The sequence below is a fragment of the Dermatophagoides farinae genome, chromosome 9 (assembly GCF_024713945.1).
Source record: "Dermatophagoides farinae isolate YC_2012a chromosome 9, ASM2471394v1, whole genome shotgun sequence".
NCBI classification, from domain to species: domain Eukaryota; kingdom Metazoa; phylum Arthropoda; class Arachnida; order Sarcoptiformes; family Pyroglyphidae; genus Dermatophagoides; species Dermatophagoides farinae.
This window is the reverse complement of record NC_134685.1, coordinates 2145872-2172162: the sequence shown is the minus strand read 5'-3', so window position 1 is coordinate 2172162 and position 26291 is coordinate 2145872. Positions and strand designations below refer to the sequence as shown.

The following is a 26291-nucleotide window of genomic DNA, read 5'->3' as shown; positions in this document are numbered from 1 at the left end:
GAAAAAAAAGAAATTGAGATTTTCAAATCAATCAATCCATCTCTATATATAAAATAATTTGATATTGACATTCAAATCCATCCAATACGGTGGTGAAATCAAATCTCTTATTTCATCATCATCATTATGAGATTGTTTGCCATTTTTTTTTTTTTTTTTTTGGTTGTTCTCCAATCATCATGGAGAAAAACCGAGAGAGACGATTGTGTTTTTGATGAAAAGTAGAAAAAAAAACATTAAGATTCAATTAGCCATTTTGTTGTTATTGTTGTTCCAGTTGTTCCAGGTCATCTGATTTCATCTGATTTTCTTTTTGGAACATGGATATTTGATTTTTTTTCATTCCATTTCGATTCGACCATTGTATGGTGTATTGATGATCTACCGATTTTATTCATTTTGAACGGCAGAAAATTTTTTTTCTGTCTTGATTTCGTTAAAATAATAATTCCAATGAAAAATTGAATTCTTAACGAAATGAAAAACAGCGAAAAAAAACAAACAAACAAACAAAATTTGTACTCAATTTCAAAGCACCCAAAGTAGTAGTAGTAGATCAGGACAAAAAGAGAGAAAAGCTTTTTAATATCCAAAAGCAAAATGAAAAACAAACAAACAAACACCCTGGTCATGAAGAATAACGGTAAATGTAAACTGAAAAAAAGAATGGAATGGAATGGAATCGCAATTCGTTAGTTGGAAATTCATCGTCGTTTTTTTTTGTTTTGTTTTGTTTTGTTTTTTCATTTCATTTCATTTTATTCTTGAAACGTAATGACTTTGTGTATCGTAATGATGAAACGAAAACGAAAAACAAAAACGAAAAACAAAAAGACCAAAATCATCAGCAAATCTTTTTTTTTATTTATTTCAAAAGCATCAATAACGTATGCCCAGCCAAAAAAAAAAAAAAAAAACGATCCATGAATGGCCATGGAAAAAAAAGTGCAAAAAAAGAAAAAAAAACAAATATGATCGGTCAGTGGTACAGCAGCGACAGCAGCAGCAGCAGCAGTGGAAAAAAACAAACCAGCGTACTAATAATGATTTTTTTTTCGTTCCAAATGGAACGAAGAAAAAAAAACGATCCAAAATAATTCCAAACTTTTTTTTCGGTCGTCATCATCATCATCATCATCATCGAAGAACCGGCTGCTATGCACAACAACAACAACAACAACAAAAAACTTTTCATCATCATCATCATCATCATCAATGATGAAATGAAATGAAATGAAAAAAAAGACAAAGAAAAAATCAATCATTTTTTTCTTTCTTTCTTTTTGATTTGATCCAAAATAATTATTACCAATATACATTTGAAAAGTGAATCGAAAAAATTTATGCAGAAACAAAACAACAAAAAAAAACGCACACACACACAATGGACAAATGAACCAAAAAAAAAAAAAAAAAAAAAATAACGGTCAGTGCAAATTTGTGTTAATGAATATATATATAAGAAACACAAAACAAACTCTCTGTGGTAGAAGGTGGTGTGCCATTTGAATGTGAAACAATTAATATTATTGCCACGCAAATACAAAATTTTTTTTCTTTATATTCTATTACTACTACTATGGTCACTCCCCATTCCTCTCTTTAACACAATTGAAGAATCATTCCTGGTTTTCAATAATCAATATACTGCAGTATGCAGTAAATAATAATCATAAATAAAATCAATATATACAAACAAAGGTTGTGTATAATGACCAACACAAGGTCAATAGATCATTTATCAAATTTATATAATGTATTTGTTGTTGTTGTTTGTTGTTGTTGTTGTTGTCGTCGTTGTTGTTGTTGTTTTGGGCACAAATATTCAATAAATTTTTTTTTGCCTAGTCCCATTCATTGAAACCAGACACAGAATCAATCGAAATCAATCGGAATAATTAATTTTGTTGTTGTTGTTTTATGAATGAATAAAAAAAAATAGAAAAAAATCAATACATGTAGAATTTTTAATTAACCTAAAAGTATTGTATCTGTATATTTGATTGAAATCAATCAAATATTGACCAAAAAAAAAAAAAAGAAAAAAATGTTTTCCAGTGAAAACATTGATCTGGATAACATACCCACACACAAATGGAATACTTGAACAAAAAAAAAATTTTCTTGTCTAGACACAACAACAACAACAACAAATATCACATATCACCTTTTCATGTTTTTCCTACTCAATCATGTCAACATATCGGTTTCATCAACATCATCATCTTTTTTTGTCCACCATCGGGCCAGCCATTTTTATCAAACAAATAGGTAAAATAATAGTTGCGGCAGCTTACACACACACAAAGAAAGAAATTTTACCAGACAAGAAAAAAAATGATATGAAATTCATATCTTTTCATTGGATTTTTTTTTCATTTCTTTCTTGTCTTGATCTCCGGTATTTTATCTTTGTTTTTTAAATACGATTAACGGCCCTCATGGTTATACATTGTTTGTCGGTTATTCAATAATATTGTTGTTGTTGTTGTTGTTGTCGTTTGACGATTTTAGGCTCTTAATTTTTTTTTTCTCTCTCATTGTTGTCATCATAAACAACAACAACAACAAAAACAGACATGTGGTTGATGGTCGCTGTTGTTTTACTGTTTCCGGATAAATATTGAAATGGCTAGCCAACTATTTCCGTTGTGTTGAAGAAAAGAAAACTTTATTTCAGAGAAAAATTCCAACGGAAAAAATGAATGTTTCATCCATTTTCATCCATTTGAATGAATGGAATGAAAAAATTCATCAAAGAATTTGTCGATACAATTTTAGTGGATGAATGAGAAAAAAAAATTGAAATTAAAAGTTGTTGGTGCATACACACACATACACATACACACAGACACAGATAATAATTATTATTGCATATATGAATGGAGAATATTCATTGTTCGAAACAAGAAAACTTTTTCTCACTCTTTCTCTCTCATTGCCATAAAATATAGCAACCACAACAACAACAACAACAAAATTATCATCATCATCATCATCATCATTATGGCCATAATAATGATGATGATGATGATAATCTGGATTGATGGAAAGATTCGTATTTTGTGAATGTGTGTGTGTGTGTGGGTGTGTGTAATGTAATGAAATAGATGGATGAATGATGCTATTGTCATTGTTGTTTTTGTTGTTAGAATAATAATAACAACAACAACAACAGAATCTCTTATTCATTTTGTTGTTATTATTGTTGTTGTTGTTGTTGTTGAAAAGATTATTATTATTATTATTATTATGATTCTGGTTTATTCTCTATATGAATAAATTCTCAAATGAGAATATCAACACATTCTCACAATAGAATTTGAATGAATGAATGAATGAATGATTCATTGTCATCATATAATGAATTGAATGGTGTTGAAAAGAATAAAAAAAAATTGAAAACTTGAATAACAAAAATAATAATGAAAATCTCATGGATAAGTTGTTGTTGATGATGATGATGATGATGATGATAATGATTATGATGGTTATTTGTTTGCCGGGTTTTTTTTTAAATTTGATTTATTATCACCATCACCATCATTATCATCATCATCAACATCGAAACATACGTCATATGTGAATACTGTATTTTTTTCTTGGATCAAAATAAAATTTTTTTTTTTCGAGAAAAAAAATGATAACTAAATCAAAAATGATTGAAAAATGGATCCTAAAAAAAAAATTCAATTCAAACAGACTCAGACACACACACACACACACATATTGATTGATTGATTAAATCTGTCTCGGTTACTACCAACCAACCAACCCCCCATGTTTTTTTGTTTGTATGTTTGTACGGCATTCAACAACAACAACAACAATGATCCAACAATTTATCTTTGGTTTGGGTGCATTTATTATCGTTTTTTTTTGGTTTTGTTTTGTTATTTGTAGCTTAACTTCTACTTCTTCATCTACTACTACTACGAATATTAGACCATTACTACAGGTAATGGAAATGTCTCAATTACACGGTAATACAACGGTGTGTGTGTGTATTTACAAATGAATGTGTTTAGTTCCATCATAACGATGATGATGATTATCATCATCATCATCAAACAATTTAAAGCATTAAGATCCGTTTCAACTATTTTAAACTACAGATCGCAGTACCAACAATAACAACAAAAAAAAAATCTCGTCATTTTTTTCCCAGCTAGACAATGGTCGGTGTTTTCCACTTTCCAACATTCAAAGGTTTCACACACACACACGTACACACGAAAGGATCAAAGTCAAAAATCTGTTTCCATACAAATCAACAACAACAACAATAACTCCAAAAAAAATATTCACATGGTCAATTGATTGATAATCCTCACTACTACTACTACAAAGAAGAAGAACAATGCAAAGCGAAATTAAATTAAGATATATAAACGGATATATAATCCCATTTTATTTTATATTTTTAATCTTGTTTTCAATGTTTATTTGTTCCAAAACAAAACCAAAAAAAAAAAAAAATTCATTCATTCACTATCTTTGAATGACCCCCCCAACAAAAAAGAGAAGTGGATAGATCTTTTGTGGTAATAATCATCATCATAATCATAATGATGATGATTATCATTGAAATCAAATCATTGAAATTCCATTTTAAATATGTATTAGTTGGTAATCCGAAACATTTTTTTTTTACTGTCTGTTGCGGTAGTTTTCGTTTGTTGTTGTTGTCGTTGTTGTTGTTGTTGTTGTTGAATGAATGGAGAAAAAAAATCCGATTATAATCTCGATTCATTAGAATAGTAATCATCATTATCATCAATTGGAAAAATTTTTCTGGATTTTTTTTTGTTTCTCTTAAATCTCTACTGATTTATCCAAAATTTTCAAAGTGATATTTTTTGCATTTCAGTAAAAAAAAACAAAACTTTTATCTAGTTTTTTTTTGTTGACTATTCAAATGATAAATAAAGAATTTTCATCCATCCATCTACTGGGTCTAATCTTGATTGAAATGAATGAATGAATTCTTAGTAGATTGCACAAAGGAACAAATAACGAACGAGAGAGAGAGAGAGAGATGGACAGTAAGAGACAAATTATTATTGAAAATGGACATTTATTCCAGAATGATGAGATTCCAGAATGAGATTAAACCGATTCTATATGTGTATGTGTGTGTGTGTGTGTGTTTGTATGTGTGTCATCACTATATTTTATATTGTGATCGATAAATTGAAATGAAATGGATTCACAATTTTCATTTGGATTCAATTGCAAAAGTGGATATATATTTAGTTTAGTGGACCAAGGAAAATTCATTTTAGTCAATTGTTTTTCATTTTCATTCAAGCTCTCTATTCATTTGTTGTTGTTGTTGTTGTTATTGTTGTTACTGTTTTTGTTGTTGTTGTTGTTGTCGTCATTATAGTTATCCGGGTTCATATTCTTAACGAAACAAACAAACAAACAAAAAAACTTGTTTTTGTGAGTACTAGATTCTTCCAGAATCTATCAAAATGAAATAAAATAAGATTAATTTTCTTCAATACACAAAACCAACCAAACAAGCTATACAATCAATAGTGTGGCTTATGTAATTGAATTCATCGACCATATAAATTTATTCCATCATCATCATCATCATCATCATCATCATCATGTTTCATCTTGAATGTGAAAAGAAAAATGATGTGGGCGATATTTGAAGAAAAAAAAAAAAATTTTTTGATTTTGATTAAAATTCAAAAAACAAAAAAATATGATGCCATCTATCGTTGAAAAATGTATTTTCAAAAAAATTTTTTTTTTGATCAACGTGCTGCCATCTACATCTGCGCATAATTAATCAATGCCGCATCAATTGCAATAATGATGTCATATTGATGATATATGAATGTATGAATCATTCATTCATTGATTACACACACACACACACACACACCATTCATCAATATTCATTAGAATACAAGGAAAAGATAAGGAAAAAAAAGGAAAGTGAAATTTTTAACAACATGATATGACAACTACCAATGATAAACAATTAATCAATTGATCATCAATTATTCTTGGAATCCAAAAAAAAAAAACATTTAAGCATCGTGATCATCATCGAATAAACAGGTGCTAACTCTGTAACTATGTTTTTGTTTGTCTGTGTGTGTGTGTGTGTGTGTACGAAACCCAATCATTTAAAACAACAATGAACAAATGACCAGAAATTATAAACAAAACAAAAAAAAACAAATCATCAAATGATGAAGATGATGATTACATCACGATGTAATATAAAAATTAAGAAACACATGGTCAGTGGAAAGAGAAAATTGAAATGATTTGAATGATTTGATCATCATCAATTTTAATAATACCCAACTGCTACAACTACTACTAACTACTAGCATCCAGCATGAATACAATGTTGTCAATTATAACTACATTCATGATAATAAAGAAATTTATAAATCCGATTGTTTGTCGTTTGTTGTTGTTGTTGTTGTTGTTGTTGTCTTTATTTTCATTGTATTCAAAGTGTTTCATTTACTTGTCAATTGGCATCACTTTGGAATTGTTTTTGTTGTTGTTGTTGGCGTTGTTTTTTTTTATATTCGATTTGTTGATGATTGGTGTGTGCAATCATCGTATTGGTCATTGCTTTTTTTTCATTATTTATTGCACCATAAAAAAATATACAACTTTTTTTCGTGATCATTTCAATGGTAGTGGTTATATCTTGAAACTTGAAATTTTTTTTCATTTCGTTTTTTTTCACAGGAAAAACAATAACCAAATAATGAAGTTTTTTTTCCAGAAAAAAAAGCTAGCAAAAAAAAAAACAAAAAAATCCTTGACCGAGAAACAAAAAAATCAAAAAAACTGGTCAGTTCTACCGATAATATATTCTTCAATTGATTCAAATCCACACATGGACATTATCGTCATCATTATCAATTCAAATTTTTTTTTTGGTCTGTTTTGTTTCGATCCAATATATAACCATTAAACAACAGCAACTTGTCGGTTTTATTTGTACAATATGCACACATACATTTCTTGTGTGTGTGTGCATGTTTATTCAGAGCAAACATTCATCATATGAACAAACAAACAAACAAGCAACGAGTCAATATAAAAAACGAAAAATTTACAATTTGATTTCTATTGAATTCAAATAACAAATGATGGTCAATAATTGTGGTGGTGGTGGTTATGGTGGTTGTTGTCGATGATAAAGGTATTTTTTCACTTTTTCCATTTGCAATGGATGGATGGATGGATGGATGGATAGAAAATTCAAACGAAACGAATCGATAAAAAATGCAATGTGTGTGTGTGTGAGTGTGTGGATAATAAAGATGATGGTGATGACGCTTTTTTTACCATATTAAAAATCGTTGTAGTAGTAGTGGTTGTTTTTGATGAGAATCGATAAAAATGATGATTGCACAAACATCACACAGAGAAAAAGAGAGAGACAGAGAAACATGTATCTACCTGTGTGCGTGTTTTGTACAGTGTGTTTACCTGTGTTTTTTGTTTTGTGTAAATTAAATTAATGATAAATGAATGAGGATGAAAGTTTTTTTGTTTGTCTTCTTCTACTTTCTTTTATTTTATTCACAGATTCAGTTGTCGTTCACCAGTTGAATATATCGGATTGATGTTTGTTTCGTTGTTTTTGATTGAATGAAAAAAAAGATGCAAATCACATGAATGGCTAATATCGTCTGCAAATTTTTATTGTTTTCCTGTTTCATGCATCATCTTTTATGGCTAATTGGTAAGTGCGTCAATTTTTTTTTCTTTCCGTTCATTCTATATCCGTTTTCTGGTAATTTTTGTTGTTGTCGTTGTTGCCATGTGTATGTGCGTGCGTTGAAAATCAAATTAAAATTAATTAATGAAATGAACGAACGAACGAAAAAAATCAGAATTTCAACCGTCATCATCATCAGTGTCAACTCTAAAACGTCGTCGTCGTCATCATCGTTCATCAATAATCAACATCGATAATCAATTCAAATGTTCAATTTAAAGATAATTCAACGTTTGTCATTCATCATCATCATCAGAAAAAAAAAATTTTTTTGATCGATTTTGACAAAGTGGAATTTCGAGTTTTATTTCCATTTCATTTGGCCCACCAAGGTTATAACGATTCATCACGATTCGTGTGTGTGTGTGTGTATGTATACGTTTAGGTTAATTCATTCATTAAAAATTCTGGAATCTTCGTTTTTTTTTCTTAATTCACTTTGACTTATTATTTTGTAGTTTCTGTTATCATTTCTGTATTCGGCTTTTCTCTCTTTCATTGGTGACAATGATAACAAAATAATCTAATAACCAGAGAGAGAAACGAAAAATTCATCATGAGAATTAAATATTGCATCGTAATGGATGCCAAATACCAACGACAATAAAAACAACAACAACAACAACTAGAAAATTATTACAAATGATGATGATGATAAATGAAAAAAAAAATCTTTTAAATGGCAGCCAAAAAACCGCATTTGATTGAATGAACAACATTTGACAAATTGAAAACAAATGTCTGTGTGTGTGTGTGTGTATGATATCAATCAATAATCACGGAAAGGCAAAAAAAATCTTATCAGAATTTTTTTTTGTGCAAAAAAAAAATTATGAACAATCATCCATTTATTCATTGATAAAAATATATAATTCGATGATAAATCACGAAGTAGTAAAAGAAAACAAAAAACAATTCGAATTTTCGATTTTCACAATTCACAATTTAAAATCAATCAATCAATCGATTGTTGTTGAATTGAGCATGGGAGAGGCAGATGATGAAAAATAATAATGTTACAACATGTATATATATAGAGAAAGAGAGAAAGTAGCTGTAGGTTTTTTTTGGAACCACGTTCAGTGTTTTTTGTGCCAATTGCACGTGTTTTTTTCGTCGTTGTTGTTTTCATTTCAATTTTGTTTAGTGTGTGGTGAATGATCATGGTGAATTTTTTTTCTTCACCATTCGGCAATCATAAAGAATTTCAACCATCAACCAATGAGAATTTTCATTTCGCTTTTTTTTCTGGTAAGTTTTTTTTTCTCATTCATTTGGCTTGATGATGATGTTTGAGGCCGAAAAAAAAAATTTTTGGCATTTTCAATCAGTGTGTGTGTGCGTGTGAATTTCGATTGATCATCATCATCATATGATATAATTCGTGTCCAAAAATGGATGTTTGTTTGTTTTTTTTGTGTGTGTGTTTGCATGACCTGACCTCGCTATATGTGGGTTGGTGAACTTTCATCAGAATGTATGAAAAGCAAGAGAGAGAGAGAGATAGGTTACCTAGGCTGAATTTACAATTTCCGATGATGATGATGATGATGATGATAATAGCAACAACCAAAAAAAAAAAAAAAATGGTTACTATGGCAACCAATCACACACAGACAATAAAAAAAAGAAAGAGGTTAATATTTAACAATCAAAAAAAAAAAAACGACCGATATCAAATCGATCAATTGATCGATTATCTAAGATTTTACAACAACAACAAAAAAAATTGAATAATGCATGAATGAATTCTGCCATCATCATCATCATTATTATTAAAAAAAATTACCAAATTCAAAATTAAAAACAAAAAACAACAACAAGTGTCACCATACATGTACACATACACACATTTACTTTCAAGGCAAATTAAATTTTCTCTACATCATCATACCTGTACCCTGTATCACTACGTTCTATGGTGTTTTTTTTCCTTGATGAAAAAAAATTAAAATGATGGTGATAATTAATTTAAAAAAAACAAATCCAAACAAAGCCAAAAACACATCTTGATTGTCTTGACAATGATTATTACGTCTTACCATCATCATTGTAAACACATGAAAAGATGACAAATGACAGAATTTTGTTTATGAAGAGGTAGTCAAATTCAAATTTGATAATTATAATGATGGGAAAATGAGAGAAAAAAAATGATTTCGTTTTGTGTGTATGCACAAAAAAAAATTCAAATTTGCATCGTAATTTAAATTTCATTTTTTTTGAAACAATTTTTTCAAGGTCAAGTGTTTTTTTTTTTTGTATATATAAGGAAATTAAATTCTTTCACATTCTACATCATTATTGATTATGATTGATATGATTGAATGAATGACCCATATGATGATGATGATGATGATTGATCCATTGATATTCGATACACACACGCATTGTTTGGGTTTTCAAAGAATTCACAAACAACAACAACAGAAATTCAATTCAATTCAATTCAAAATGAAACATAATATTGGCGCCATCATTCATCGCCAAAAAAACGTGTATAATACACACACAATGAATGAATGAATGAATGAAATGTTGACACACACACACTGACCCACAATATGGTCAAAACATGATTCATTGATCATTTGATCATTGGCCAAAAATCATCAAATTTCTTTCTTACCCGTTTTTTTTCTATTGTGTAAGAGAAATAAAAAAAAAAACTTCCTTGTGCCCGGATTCAAACAAACAAAAAAAAACAATATTCTCGATTCGGTTTAATAACAGACAATAGAATTGAAGATTGATGAATTGAAAAAAATTCAATATAAAAAACTTTGAACCTTGAACAACTTTTTTTCTGTGATGAATTACGACGTGTGGAATAAATGTAAGAAAAAAATCGTGTACACATGATCCATGTATTCATTCATTTTATTATGAGTTTCAAACAGCTGATTGATTGATTGATATATTGATGATAAAAATGAATACCCGTATATATAATACACTGTCCATCAAATTGATCATTTCCTCATGATTCCGGTAATATAAAAGACAATTGAATCTAATCAAATGAAATTATTCACACATTTTATCAAGAGAAAAACACAAACAAACTGATTCTTTAATTATATAGTCTTTTTATCCTTCGAATTTCAAAGATTCATTCACATTGACAATTGAAGATGAATAAAGAATGATGGTTGCAATAGGAAATCTAATACTTAATTAACCACCTGTAATTATGAGAATTTGAGATTCAGATTATCTTGTTGTTGGTGGTGGTTAACTTATTAATATTTGAAACAAAAAAAAACCAAAAGAAAAGACAAAACAAGCAACCAGCCAACCAACCAACCAATCAATCAGATATGAATTTGATTTTGAAAATGAACAACAACAACAACAAAAAACCAATATCAAACAGGAAAGCAAAAAAAAAATTGAATACAAATATCATTTCCTTGATGATCACAATGATGATCATGATTATGGAATATATAACAATTGAATTGAATTTGTTTCAAACATGATTGATCCTGGAAAAATTGTGAACATATATATAGAGAGAAAGAGAGAGAGAATCCATTCGAGCAAATCGAAATTATTGCCCGAAAAAAAAACAAAAAAAATATTAAACAGGAACAACAGAACAAAAAATTAGTTGTCTATATCTTGATCAATATTTTGTGGAGATAAACAAATTTAGATTTGGATTTAAAAGAATTTTTTTTTTAAATTTGATAATGGATGCCACCATTACCACCATCATCATTGCAAATACTTCCTGAAAATGACCATCAACCAATCAATCAATCAATCAATGAAAATTGATGATGAACTGTGTGTGTGTGTGTATGTTTGCAATCTCAAATGGTTTTTCTTTTGTTTACATCGTTTATATATCCAATATATACAATGAAATAGTTGTTGTATATATCAATCAATCAATCAATCAATTGAACAATTGACATTGAACCATTTGATATATTTGGATTGGATTAATCGTTTTTTTTTTAATATTCCTAGTTAATCTTGATCCGTATCCGATTCGTATGATTGAATTTTTCGAATGAAATTTCATTGTCAAAAAAATGAATGAAATGAACGAACGAAATGATTTGCCATTTGATGGACATTATTTCATTGCACTGATTTAATTTCGTTGCCACCGTTGTTGTTGTTGTTGTTGTTGTCGGTTGTTGGTTGTATTGATTTGCCACACACAATTCAATTGAATTTTTCAATTTATAACTGTTGTTCATATGTTTAGAGTTTATTCACACACACACACAATGCCACTATCTTCCTGTCTACCTCACCACCACCACCACCACCACCAGTACCATTATCATCACCATAATGGCAGTCTTAGGAGAAAAAAAACCCGATATCTTTTTTTTTGCTACAACTATCAGGAAAAAAAATATCAATTAAGGCGGTACACACACACACCACTGTGTGTGTTATTATTAAGATGCATCAATTGCCCAATTGTTTGATCATCATCATCATCTATATATAAATAGATTTGTGGCTGGATATCATCATCATTTTTTTATTATCATCATCATCATCATCATCGTCATCATTGCGTTTGTCGTTTTTGTTTATTTGAAATAAAGTTCAATCATCATCATCATCATCATAAAATGGAAAATTTCCACCACCATCACCACCCACAACCACCGCCACAACAACAACAACAAAATGGATTGTGATTCCAAATCAATTAACCACACAGCAGAGAAGAAAAAATTTTTTTTTTGTCAATTTTTAAAATGAATTTAAATTGATTGTCAACATTGTTTGCGGATATCCTTTCATTCTCTCTTTTTCTCTGTCAGTAAATTCGTTCATTCATTCATTCATTTTTTTTCGTCAGAGTAGTAAAGGATGGTGTGATGAATGTGACAAACACCATTGTCCAGATAAATTATTATGTGATGATCAACATGGATTTAGATGAAGTTCAATGCTTCAAGGTTCAAGGTTCATCTAGTTATTATTTAACGTTATGTCATAATTGATTATTATATGTGATGTTGACATTTTTTTTTGGCTGATTACAATTTTCATTTGTAATAATCGATCATCAATTATTGATTTAACTATTTGGCTGTGTGTGTGTGTGTGTGATTGTTTTTTTGTGCGTGCGTGTGTGTGTCGAATCTATCGATCTAATCAATCATCATGTTCTTCATCGATGAACACACAGGTAATGTTCACAAATTTGTTTATTTAAAAAACTTTTTATATCCAGTGGGTGTAGTAGTAGTTGTGTAGTGTGGTGATTTTTTTTTGTACACCTGATGATAATTTCAATTTTGTAAAAAAATTTTCAAAATTAATCCGACACATATCAATCATCATCATCATCATCGGTGATCCAAAATGACATTTCGTTGTTACCCAATTATGGTGCTATATATATGTATGATGAATGTCTCCAAAAAAAAAAAAAATGTGTCACACACACACACACACTAAAGAAAAAAACAAATCAAAAAAAAAAAATCATACTTACGATTGATGACATGATTTCAATTTCATTAGTAGAACACACAGTATATACTTACTCTCCAAATGAGAAAAAAAAACAACATCGGATCTAAGGGCATTAAGTAGAAAAACGGATTGAATTGAATGAATGAATGAATGGATGGATGATAATTAATTGGATCAACATGATTTCATTTTTCTGGTAGTCGTCGTTATCGTTGTTGTTGTTGTTGTTGTTCTAGTGATCGAATGAAAAAAAAAATCAGAAAAAAAATCTTCAATATGACGACATGATTGTTTGATATTTCAGACACACACACACACATATCATATCTCATCAAGTAGATGTTTTACTTTAGAAAAAAAAATTTTTTTTGATAAATCACAAACGCCCCATTTGAAATTATATATTACACACAGATGAAATGATTGAGAATTGAGCGATATGTAAAAAAAACCGCCAAAACACATTTATAACAATGAGCGTATCTATGTGATCCAATGATCCATTGATGATGATGATGATGATGATGATTATCCATAGCCATCATTTGATTTTTTTTTTGTTTTTTCGGTTTTATTGAATGTCATAACAGGATGGTAATAAAAAATTTTTTTTTTGTTTTGAAATTTTGAATTTAATTGCCAAATGATTGTGTTGCCAAATCAACCGACCGACCATAAATATATATAAATATAATAATAATAATACGACGTAATGAAAAACCAGAAAATGTCATCATAATTAATGACCACAAAATGGTGTGATTTTTTTTTTTGGTAAAAAACGTAATTGTGATTGATTCAGGTAGATATGTGATGATTATTTTGATCTAATTTAAATCAAAAAACAAAAACAATAACAGAAAAGAAATCACCAATTTACTTCACATACCTTTATCAATTTTTTTTTGTCTTCAATCGATAAATTCATCTTTGTGTGTGAAACACACAATCATCTGGTCATCCATTGACCGAAATATTTGTCTATTGAATCGATTGATTGGTCCAATTTCCATCCATCCATCCTATTTATAGAATTTATTTTGTTTTGTTTTGTGATTCAATTGAAAAACAAACAAACAAACAAAAAATTGCTCGTCTTTTTTTTTCACCGTCATCATCATCGATATATTTATTTTTGTTTTGTTCATCCCACCCACCAATCAATAGTTCATCGATTAAACTCATTTTTTTGTCTGTCTGTCTGTCTGTCTTTCTCATATTCACATTGTATGAAAGATCAAAATTATTACATTATTATTATTGACATCAATTTTCAATTTTTTGTTTTTTTTCATATTCTTTTTCTTACTTTTGAAATAGATTAGATTGAATATCGTTTGTTTATTATTGACTTGTTGGAAATTTAATCATCGATATATATATATGATGGTGATGTGATCTTGTTGATTCGAATTTTTTTTTTCATAACAAAAAAAAAATTAGTAAACAAAATGGATCAACAACAATCATCATCAACAACAATTAAGAAGAAACAACGTTCAAAACAACAACAACAGCAACCGGGTACATATGGCCAATATACATTACCGGCAAATACAACACGTATGATGATGATGATGAAGGTAGGTGTGGTGATTGTTATTTTTTTCAATTATTATTTTTTCTATTTATATCAAATTGATTGATTGATTTGATGATAAAATTATTACAATTCGAATGTTGATCACAAGATGGCGATAATTTTGTTTACATTGTTTATGAAAGAACATCTCATAAAAAAAATTGTGTGCGTGTTTTTTTTTTACAATGGTTGTGTGTGTGTGTGTGCGAGTGAATTTAGTGAGTGAGTAATTCGAAATAATTGTATTGTCTAAATGAGTTCGATTTTCATTCGATTTGTGTGTTTATTTTTAAAAAGTTTGAAAATAATCAAATTTCATTCATATTATATGATTATTACTGATTATTAAAAGAACGAATCAAATTTCATATTGTTTGTATTGGATTTAAATTCTAACTTTTGCCGTGGTCATTTTTTTTATCGATCGAGAAAAGAAATAGGAAATAGAGAAAAGAAGAAATAAATAAAACTAAAAGCAAATCAAATTAAAAAATGGATCGATCATCATTGCAATTGACTCAAAATCTTGTCAATTTTGTTGATCGTTATTCATATTCATATAAATATTATAATGATGATAATGATAAACCATCGATTGTTGTACGTCGTGGCCGATCCAATAAACAGCCATTAAAACAATTATCATCATCAATCAATAATTGTAACAACAAGAGCAATGAAAATTGCATCATTTGTTTTGATGAATTTATTCCAAATACAAATGTTAGGTATGTAATTTGTATAGTGAATGTGATTGTTGTTGATGATGATGATGATAATTATTTCATTTCATTATATTTATGTGTGTTTATATGGAAAAAAAAGACGATTACCATGTATGCATTTGTTTCATGAAAAATGCATCATACAATGGTTTGAAAATTCCGTATCAGTTAATTTTCTATTTTCCTGTCCTATTTGCCGTTTAACCATACATTGGCGTGATCAAATGAGTAAAAAATGGTCAATACCGGAACATTTGTTGGAATTGGAAAAACCTGGTACCATACAGCGAATAACAAATGATTCAAATAATGATGATGATACGGCCAATAATAATAATAATAATAATCGTAACATTAAACGACGTCGAAATAATCGAACAAATGTCAATCGAAATTTACGTAATGATACAGATTCTAATACGACAATAGTGGCAACTACTAGCACTACTACTACTAGTACTACTACTGCTGTCTACAATATGATGGTAAACTCATCACCGGTATCTTCACGAACTAGGCTACAATTACGATTACGTCGTCATCATCAATTATTGGCAAGAACCGTAAATTAATCATCAACAGCAGCAGTAGCAGTAGCTGCAACTTTTTCCGTTTTTCGATTTTAAAATCGTATTTAATCACCACCACCACCTAGCCACCCACCATCAATTGATCATTAACAAGAATTTTTCATTCTTTTTTTTTCTATTCATTTTTCTAACATTGAAAAAATCTATCATTTGTTCAACTATATATCAAACACATACACACTTACACACACACCCACCGCTAATATGCTAATCAAAATTCTAGTGATAATGATCTTTGAATCATTTTTTTGTTTTTTTTTTTGTTAATGTTTAATGTTTAATATCAAAGGGGAAGGGGTGATGTTTAAAAAAAAAACAAAATTTATAATGTATAATGCCATATTTCTGTTATTGTTTTTTTCCATTTTTATCATAATGATAATATCTGTGATGATAATTGTAAAAATGAAAGAAAGAAAGAAAAAAAATTCTGGAATTTTTTTTTCCCAAAAAAATTTTTCAATTTTGTCATTTTTTTTCATAGAAACAAAAAGTTTCGATTTGATTTTTGTTTCACTGTTTTTCATTTCATTTTGTGTGTGTGTGTGTGTGTGTGGTAATCTGAAATTTCCAATCTTGATATAAAAACATTCATTCTGTGTGTGTGAATGATCAACAATGTTGATAATGAACATAGCAACAAAATTTTTGAGGAAACGCTAAAATGATGAAAATATTTTCTTTTTCTCATTCGTTTTTTTTTTTTTTTTTTTGGTTATTTGAAAAATGTTTTGAACACACACACACACACATGTTTTATGATAAACGCGATCAACAAGTGTGTATGTGTGTGTGTGTGTGTGTGTGTGGGTCCAGCTACTTGTTGATCAGTGTTGTTTTTAGTTTGGGTTTTTGTTTAGATAAATTTTAGTCATTTTTTTTTCTCTGGTATTCAAAGAAAAGAAAAGAAAAAAAAGTTTTTGCTGTTTGTTTTTTTTTGTTTATACATTTTTTTTTCTGTCAATTTGTTATTGTTGAAATGTGTGTGTGTAATGATTATATGTGTGTAGCTATAATTTTATTTTGTTGCTTATCATCATCATTGGTCATATATTCGTGAACGGAAATCAATCAATCAAACTAAATATACGACCATAATCGAGGAAATTAAAACATTGGTAACACGATGTTGGTGGTGGTGGTGGTGGTGTTGGTTAATCATCATCATTATATTTCCAGTGTTTAATTATTATTACTCGTTGAAAATCATTTGTCTGGGTTAAAATGATGATGAAGTTTTTTTTTCTCTCTCTCTCTCTCTCTTTGTGTGTCCATTCACATTTATTTGATATTAATAAATTTGATTATCAATTATGATCATCATCATCATCATAAATCATCATTAAAATGAATTGCCTAAAAACCTAGATTGAAAAAAAAACAATCGGGCAAACAACCTGTTCAAGTGCCATATATAACGGAAGTATTTTTTTTTTGTTATTGGTGGCGTTAAAGTGTTATCGTCGTCGTCGAAAAAGGTCAGAGAAAAAAAAATATAGAAAAATCATCCAATGATGATCATCATCATCATATCCTTTATCTGTAGCTCATTTGTAAATATTTTTTTTTTGTTTTGTTTTGAAAAAATAAAAATAATCCATATATGTAGTAGTAGTAGTAGAAGTGGTAGTGGTGGTATGATTATGATATGATTATGATGATGATGATGATGATTATTTGTAATCAAAATATAACCACACCATTCATCAACATCAAATGGCAATAACCAGCATAGAATGAATATTTGTTTGTGCGTGTGTGTGACAAACAAATAAAATCCAAACACACAAACTGGTGAAAATAAAAACTTTCACCCGAATCATGAAATTGAACTCTCTCTCTCTATATATATACATGTTGTAATATTTGAATCAAAAACAACATTAAAATGTTTTGGTTATTGCACCAAAAAAAAAAAAAAAAAAAAAACAAAACAGAAAAACATTTTCTGGTGTGTATATTTTGGGTGGAGGGTATTAGCTGTTGTTGTTGTTGTTGTTTAGTTTGGCCCTGGCCAAAGATTTCTAAGCTAGATAAAATGGTGGTGATCATGTTGATGATGATGATGATGACGATTTTCACGTTGGATGACGATGACAAAATTTTTTTTTTTTTTTTTGGTTCAATTTTACGCCAAGTTTTTTTTGATGATATGTGGTGGAAACAAAAAATTCCATATTCATCATCATCATCATCATATACCAACCACCACCGATTTGTCTGAATTTTTGTCATTCATTTTGTTCTGTTTTACTGATCAAAATCGTTGAACAAAACAAAACAAAACAAAAAAACGTTGATTTTGAATATCATATTGAAATGAACCGAATCGACGAAAAATAAAAAAAAATGCCGCGATAATTTACATTTGTTGGAAATAAATATTGTGTGTGTGCGTTTGTGTGAGAAAGAGAAATATATGCCGAAATATTCAAAACATTTCAATATGTGTTTTTTTTTATGTTTTTGTTGGTTATTTAAACATGTGGAATTTTCATTTCAACGTTTTTTCAATCAACAGCACATATTTTGTATATACGTATATCCGTTGCTCGTTATGTGAATTGATCATGATTCATTCATTTTTGTGTCCAGGCCATTTCATTGATTTGGATTGATTAAAATTCAAAAGAAAAATGATTAAGAACATCCGATCATTTGAATTAATATACACATAAGGCGAGAGAGAGAGATTTGAGAAAAAGCCAACCAAAAAAAAAAAAAAAAATGAATAACTTGGGCATTAGTCATATATATGTGGCTCTGTATGATGTGTATCTGTAATCTAACTGTTTTGTAGTCATTTTTTTTTCGTTGTTTGTATGAATGTGTGTGTGTGTGTGTGTATGCGTGGGTGGATGATGAGAATCCTGGTATTTGTATTTATATTCTACTATTGCCATCACTACTACTACCACTAATAATAATAATTGCTAGGAACACATAATATCATTTTTGTATTCAAAAATGGATGGAAAATAAAATAAAAAATGATGATGAATTCGACCGACACGCGTCACCAAAAACAGAAAACAGAAAGAAAATCCCGTTAATTTTTTTCGATTAAAAAATAGTTTAACTTCAATGATTGGTGGTGCGTTACACACTTTCTGTGTTCATCATCATTTGTTTATTTCATTATTCAATGTGCTGTAACTTTTTCACATTTTTATTGATTATTCGGTCATTCCACTTTATTCAATCATTCATTCATTCATCGATTGTAATAAATTTTTTTTTTGCCCTGTTGATTTGTTTTCAGACTGGTCAATCACCATCCGTTATATTGAATCCATATCATCTTGTATTGACACCAACATTAGAATCACAGCATTTAAAAACATTATCATTACCACGTCAAAATTCTCTACAGATTCAACAAAATAATCCTTTGAAAGTAACAACATCAAAAACAGTGAAAAGACATTCAAAATCATTTATTAACACTGTTGTTGATGAAATACCAGTGGTCAATCCAGCATTCAATGATGGTACAATTATGCCAACAGCCATTTCTGATTATGATGATCCATTACGTTTACATCATTTACCACAACAGAATCCACATCCAGATTTAGTGGAAATACGTACAAATCAAAAACATTCACCATCAACAACAACAACAACAACACGTCCATTGAATGTAGCTAATGATAATGATAATAATCAATTATTGCAAACAATAATAACCAATAATCGTAGCATTCCATCATTTCATTTGACAAAAAATGTTCATTCAACATTATCAAAATTAAGTGATCCAATTGAATTTTGTCATTTATCATCAACAACAACAACAACAACATCATCATCAGCTGAAACAAAATCGAATATGAATATCACATCAAATGAATCGCAGCACCAACAGCAGCAACAACAACAATCAATAGGAATGTCATCATTTCAACGACGACAACAACAACAACAACAAAATCCTAATTCAAATCATCCATTACCACCAACTATACAAACAATGCAAACAATACAAATGAATCCAAGATTTAGTACATCATCATCAATTAGTAATCAATCATCTGATATATCCGGTGATCCATCAACAACATCTAGTCTTTTCTATGTTGATTATCGTCCATCATCATCATCAATGATAAATACCAATGAACAACAACAACAGCAACATAGAAATTCATCTGTATCCGAACTATCATCAAATAGTTCGACAATTACAGATGGTAGTAGTGGTGGTGATAATCATGAAATAGATGATGATTTACCACCACCACCGGATATATTATTATGTGATGATGATATTGATAGTGGTGGTGATCAACAACAACAGCAACAACAACAACAACAATTAACACCTACAAATAAAATAGCTGAACTATTACCACCATTACCACCGGATTATCATTCAATATCAACATTACAAAAACGTAAATATCAACAACCACCAATAACAACGCAACAATTTACCATTACAAATACATTGAATCGTTCAAAGCCTTCGGCAAATATTAATAGTGTCGGTGGTTATACATCATCTACAATCAATGATGTACCAGCTTATTCAACAACAACATTAAGTTCATTTAGTACTTTACCACAAAAACAACAACAATTATCATCATCAACGCCAGGATCACAATCTGGTACATTATTGAGGAAACCACCACCACCACCGCCACCACCAAGGCCACGTTTACCACAATCGATCTCATCGGATACAACATCATTACAGACATCATTATCATCATCAGCTAATTCAGATTCATATGTTGATCCACAAACATTATCCATTTCTGATTCAATATCAACACCAATAATGGATAATTTAACACCATCACCAATATCTGAACAAAATCATCATTATCAAAATCCAAATTCATCACAACAACAACAACAACAACAGCAGCAACAATTGGGTATAAATCAAACAAAAAAATTATTTAATCGTCGTGCACAATCACCAACATATGGTTGGGTTTATCATCAAACTGGTGGTGCTGATGCTGCTGCTGCTGTTGGTGATGAACATTCCGAATCATCAAACATTATGAATATAAATACATTCGATATAAAACGTTTAGATTCATTAAGTTTGACAGAAAATCGTTCAGAAATTTCAAATGGAACAACAAATGGACCAAATAGTCTGGATTCTGGTGATTCACATCAACCATTAAGTCATTCATTTGATCGTAATAATAATAAAAATAAAATGAATTTAAAGAAAAAAGATAAAAAAAATCAACATCAACATCAACAACGGCAATCAAATCATAAATCATCATATGTATATCGTAATCAAGTATTTGTTGGTGAAATTGATTGTGAATCAAATGGAAAAAATCGAAATAACGATGGTGATGATGATGATGATGATGATGGTAATGCTGATCGAACAAAAGCACGTATTCTTAAACAACCATATAGAATGTTTTTTGATGATATGACACCTGATGAAATGATGCAACAGATGGATCGTCGTCATCGTGGTGGTGGTGGTGGTGGTGGTGGTCGTGGAGGTGGCGGTGATAATCATATGAATGGAACAATTCAGAATGAAAATGATAAAAAGAAAAAATTTCAGAATAATAATTTGATTACAATTAAATCTAGAAATGAAAATTATTTGAAAAGTTGTTGTCGTTCGGCTATTATTATAATGACCATTATGATATTGATTCTTGTATCGATTATATTGGCAATTACATTCTATAATCAATTTGTATTACATAAACCAGAAACTGGATTCAATGCAATTGGCCAGATGGAAACATTTTTTGAATCAATAACAAATTCTAATCATAGTAAAAATGATAGCCAATCTAGTCGAAAAAATGTGACAACAACAACAAATAAACAAGAATCAACACCATCATTATTATCGACATTATCAACAACTGTAGGAATATTGATAAATACATGGAATATTTCGAGTAAAAATTCACCTATAAATAATGTTATTAATACGACACCATCGATGATTGACATTCCAACAACAACAACACTGAAAAATGATCCAGAAAAAATTGTGACTAAAATTACGACAACAACAACAGCCATTCCCTCAACAACAACAACAACAACAACAACAACAACACCAATGACGACAACGTCGATGACTACGTTAACTACCGTTGTTCCGGCGGAAATAGCAACAACCACAACAACAAAGATACAGGATTCGGATACGAAAATTATTATCAAACCAACGACAATATCACCAATAATAGAAACAACGACAACAACAGCATCAACAACAATTACAGATAAATCATCAACGGAAATGACTAGAAAAAATCAAACGGAAACAACAACTATACAGGCAATTATTATGGATGATAGTTTTGTAATGCCAATTAATTCCAACATCGATCAATGATCAGTCATCAATAACGACGACAGTATCACCATTGCCAAATATATTTTCAGGAACAGTCATTAATTTAGATACGACAACAAAAAAATATAGAACAAAATTGACCACAGAACCACCAGAAGCTACAATTGTTTACGATTTGGATGGTTTTGAAGTTTATATTAGCAATAAAACTCTAAAAGAAATTGAGAATCAAAATAAAAATAAAAATAAAAATGATATGGATACAGAATCTAGTGATTTAGTAACGGAATTATCATCAGATATTATTGATGTTGATGATGATGATGATGATGATAAATCAATGCCAACAACAACAACAACTTTACCAGAAAAATGAAATCGATGATGATTGATCATTGAATGCCTAAAATGTAAATATAATTGCTACTGATGCATTTTCATTGTTTTAAATTTTCTCTTTTCATTTTTTTTCTGTTCTATAGATGTGATCCTTAGCTGTTATTCATTTTTTTGACAAATAAAAAAAAAGCTCAACTTTACCCTTAAAAAAAACATATAAACATATTACTTGATTGATCTTCCAATTTTCCATCAATTTTGATTTGACAAATTTTGTGATTTCCACATACATACATACATACATACTATATATGCTGATTTTTATATTTGCATTTTTTTTTTATTTTATTTTAATTTAATATTTATTTAAATGTTTGCAAAAAAAAATTACAACATGATATGTTGATGTAATTCTTGTTGTAAAATTCATAAAAAGAAATTCAATCAATGAAATGAAATCGAAAAAATGAATAAATAAAAGTTTTAAATATTTTCAAAATTTTGTAATCTGTTTTGCCGGCACTAGATGGCTGTTGGTATCGTTAGAATAATAATAAAAAAAATATTTTCCATCCAACAAAACTCGATTCATGGATGAGAATTTTTTTTTTTTTTTTTTTTTGATATTTGTAGTTCAATAATCAGAATCAACCAAATGACAATGGAATTGGAAATCGGAATAATTGACAGATTGTGTAATGAAACGAAATGTGTATAAGAATTCATTATTTATCCATTTATAAATTTTTAGTGTTTGATAAATCTGATTCTTTAAAAAATTGAAATGAATTTCATTTTACAATTGGAATTCTTTTATTTATTTTATTTTTTTGACATATGTGCACTTGCCAATACATCCATTCAAATTAAAATGAATCTCTTTTTTTTTTTGTTTTGTTTTTTTTTTTGGCTATGAATCAGTAAAAAAAAAGAAAAATTGAAACAAAATCCTCCCACATTAATGTTCAAATCAAAAAAACTACAATTCAATTCATCCTCCCACATTAATGTTCATCAATCATTTGATTTTGAATTGGTTGCTTTTAATATATTGATTACAAACAAAGAAGAAGAAGAAGAAGAAAAAAAAAGTTTTTAAAAACATTGTTTTGTTTCACTATTTATCTCATCATTTTGTTTTTCTTTTCTTCATTCAATTCATTTCTGGCCATTTAATTTCTATTTTTTTCTCATGTTTATTTCGATGGGAATTGTATGATCAATGTCGCACCACAAGGTACAAGAATCATGTCATATGAACTTGATACCTCGAGTCTCTAGAGGTCAAAGGGCAAAAAATTGTCACTCCTAGCAGCGATGAGGTATCATAAAAATGATTTTTGTTTTGAAAAAATATTCCATTTTTCCTCAATTCTGAAGTTTTGATAAAAATCCAAGGACAACCAAGATAGCTGTTCCGTTTCCTGATACACACATTTGCCACCACACCCATCGAGTGAAGAAGATAGTGACATACGATGATGAAGTTGTACATTTTCTTTCCTTTTCCTGTTCATTTTCATCATGATGGATGACCAATTGAATTGGTTGCTTTTAATATTGATTACAAACAAAGAAAAAGAAAGAAGAAGAAGAACAGAAAAAAAAGTTTTTAAAAACATTGTTTTGTGGTTTTTGGGTTGGAAAACCATCACCATTTATCTCATCATTTTTTAATGATGGTTTTTCCAGTGAATCAAATAATTTTATTCCATTTCCAGGTGTGTGTGTGTGTGTGTGGTGAAAATGCGTTATTGACCCTTCCATGAGGAAGATTCAATCAAAAAAAATATAGGCTAGATTGGACGGCCGAAATTGTGAAATTTCAATTTCAACTCACAAACTCATTCGCAAAAATGATCAGTTATAACTGTTAATTGTCACAAAAAAAAAGTTTGTATCGTCATTCATCATTCATTCTATTAATAGACTTGTTTACTTTTTTCTTTTTTTTTTTTGCTCATATAGAAAATTGTTTTTCAATCATCTGTCATCAATCGTAAATGATCGTGATGACCAAACGACCGATGCTTGATGATGATGATGACCAAATCATTTATGATTCTTCTCAATTTGTTGAAATGGAATATGTCAACAATCATTATTTCTTTAATGATTATATTAGTGTGACAATTAATGACATTCTGTTTTGTTTTTTGTTTTTATTTGTTTTATCATAGATGATAATTTGCCATTTCCCAAGTGAAATCATCATGAAACGGAATAAATAAACACTATGTATATAATGAATGGATGATATGGTTCTTTTGATTCTTGAATTCCATTTATAAATTTCCAAGTTCGATTCAATTCAACCACCACCACCGCCAGCACCACCACCACCACCAATGAACAACCACTACCTTCATATTTGACTTTTAAACAGCGACAACAATAAGGGAGGAATTCTTTACAAAGAAATTTTACAATCTTCATTTTTCAAAAAGAAATTCCTTTCATCCAATTCATCGTCATCATCATCATCATAAAAATGTCGATCGACAAGAATCTTTTTTTTCTTCTTCTTTCCGTTTTCGATCAATCATACTGAGAAAAAAAAATAGAATCAATAATATCTCTTGGTGTGAGTAAAAAGGCCTTGCATATATTTTTTTTCAATAATAATAATAATAATAACTATATATATCGTTCATAGAAAACTGATGATGATGACCATCACGGAAGCCATATGTATACGGATCAACATAAGAATTCAAAATATATAAAGAAGTAAAAAAAATGAATCAACCGAATAAAAGTTTCAGAATCACAAGACGGAAAAAAAAATCGGAAAATGAAATGTTTTCAATGATGATGATGATGATGGAATGAAAATAGACCAGATTCCCTCATGGCCAAATCATATATACAACAACAACAACAAAAACATCAAAACAATAACCGAAAATGATGTCTATCACAATGATGATTATGATCAAGATCAAGATGGAAAAAAATAGCAAAACAAATCTTATACATGTATTATAATATAACCATAGACCAGACCAGACCAGACACCACCACTTTTCATAAATCCGAATTCATAAAGAGAATATATGAAATGTAGTTCATGATCCAGAATCGTTCATCTCTCTTTATATACAGCAAAAGCATCATCATCATCATCTAATATAATATATAAAGATGAACAAAAAACAAAACAACAACAACAACAACGACTACATCACTTGTTTGTACAGTTTGTTTTTTTTTCTTTTTTCATCCATTTTACATTTTATTATTATCATCAAACCAACCGAAACCATCGAAGAAGAAAGTATCGTCATCATCATCATCAGCATCGTTCTTTTTATTTATTTCTTGAATGTTTTTTTATTTCTTCTTATGAATCTTTAAGATGAAGAAAAAAAAACAGAATTCATTCAGTCAGTCAGTCAGTCAACCATCCATTCATCCATCCATCTATAGGGCCTAGATTCTAGGCCCATTTCATTGTTGTGCTTTATATGAATTCATCTCATTCAGTGCATTCACTCAATTTTTCTTCTTTTTT

General features: G+C 29.1%; 2 protein-coding genes across 8 annotated transcripts; both read left to right on the top strand.

Moving 5' to 3' along the window:
- The first annotated feature begins 7471 nt into the window (after positions 1–7471).
- On the top strand, positions 7472–23276 carry LOC124497743 (uncharacterized). 7 transcript variants are annotated; one of them, XM_075733838.1, is made up of 5 exons: positions 7599–7738; positions 7890–9025; positions 14552–14814; positions 19391–22848; positions 22921–23276. In XM_075733838.1, the coding sequence occupies exons 3-4, from the start codon at positions 14683–14685 to the stop codon at positions 22475–22477; spliced, it is 3219 nt and encodes a 1072-aa protein (XP_075589953.1). In that variant the 5' UTR covers positions 7599–7738; positions 7890–9025; positions 14552–14682; the 3' UTR covers positions 22478–22848; positions 22921–23276. The 7 variants fall into 7 exon arrangements, with proteins under 7 accessions (XP_075589952.1, XP_075589958.1, XP_075589953.1 ...); XM_075733839.1 differs by lacking the exon at positions 7890–9025 and adding an exon at positions 12609–12941 and having other exon boundaries at positions 7606–7738; XM_075733837.1 differs by lacking the exon at positions 7890–9025 and having other exon boundaries at positions 7472–7738.
- Positions 14857–16747, top strand: LOC124497440 (uncharacterized). Its single transcript, XM_047061093.2, has 2 exons — positions 14857–15541; positions 15639–16747. Exons 1-2 carry the CDS (start codon positions 15306–15308, stop codon positions 16108–16110), a joined length of 708 nt encoding a protein of 235 aa, XP_046917049.2. The 5' UTR covers positions 14857–15305; the 3' UTR covers positions 16111–16747.
- Positions 23277–26291: the final 3015 nt, after the last annotated feature.

What these genes read in the sequence shown, in the direction of transcription:
- LOC124497743 (XM_075733837.1), top strand. Translation starts at nt 14,683, where the DNA reads ATGGATCAACAACAATCATCATCAACAACAATTAAGAAGAAACAACGT. An exon ending in GTATGATGATGATGATGAAG is followed by an intron (nt 14,815 to 19,390) that starts GTAGGTGTGGTG and finishes ATTTGTTTTCAG; the next exon opens with ACTGGTCAATCACCATCCGT.
- LOC124497440 (XM_047061093.2), top strand. Translation starts at nt 15,306, where the DNA reads ATGGATCGATCATCATTGCAATTGACTCAAAATCTTGTCAATTTTGTT. An exon ending in ATTCCAAATACAAATGTTAG is followed by an intron (nt 15,542 to 15,638) that starts GTATGTAATTTG and finishes TGGAAAAAAAAG; the next exon opens with ACGATTACCATGTATGCATT.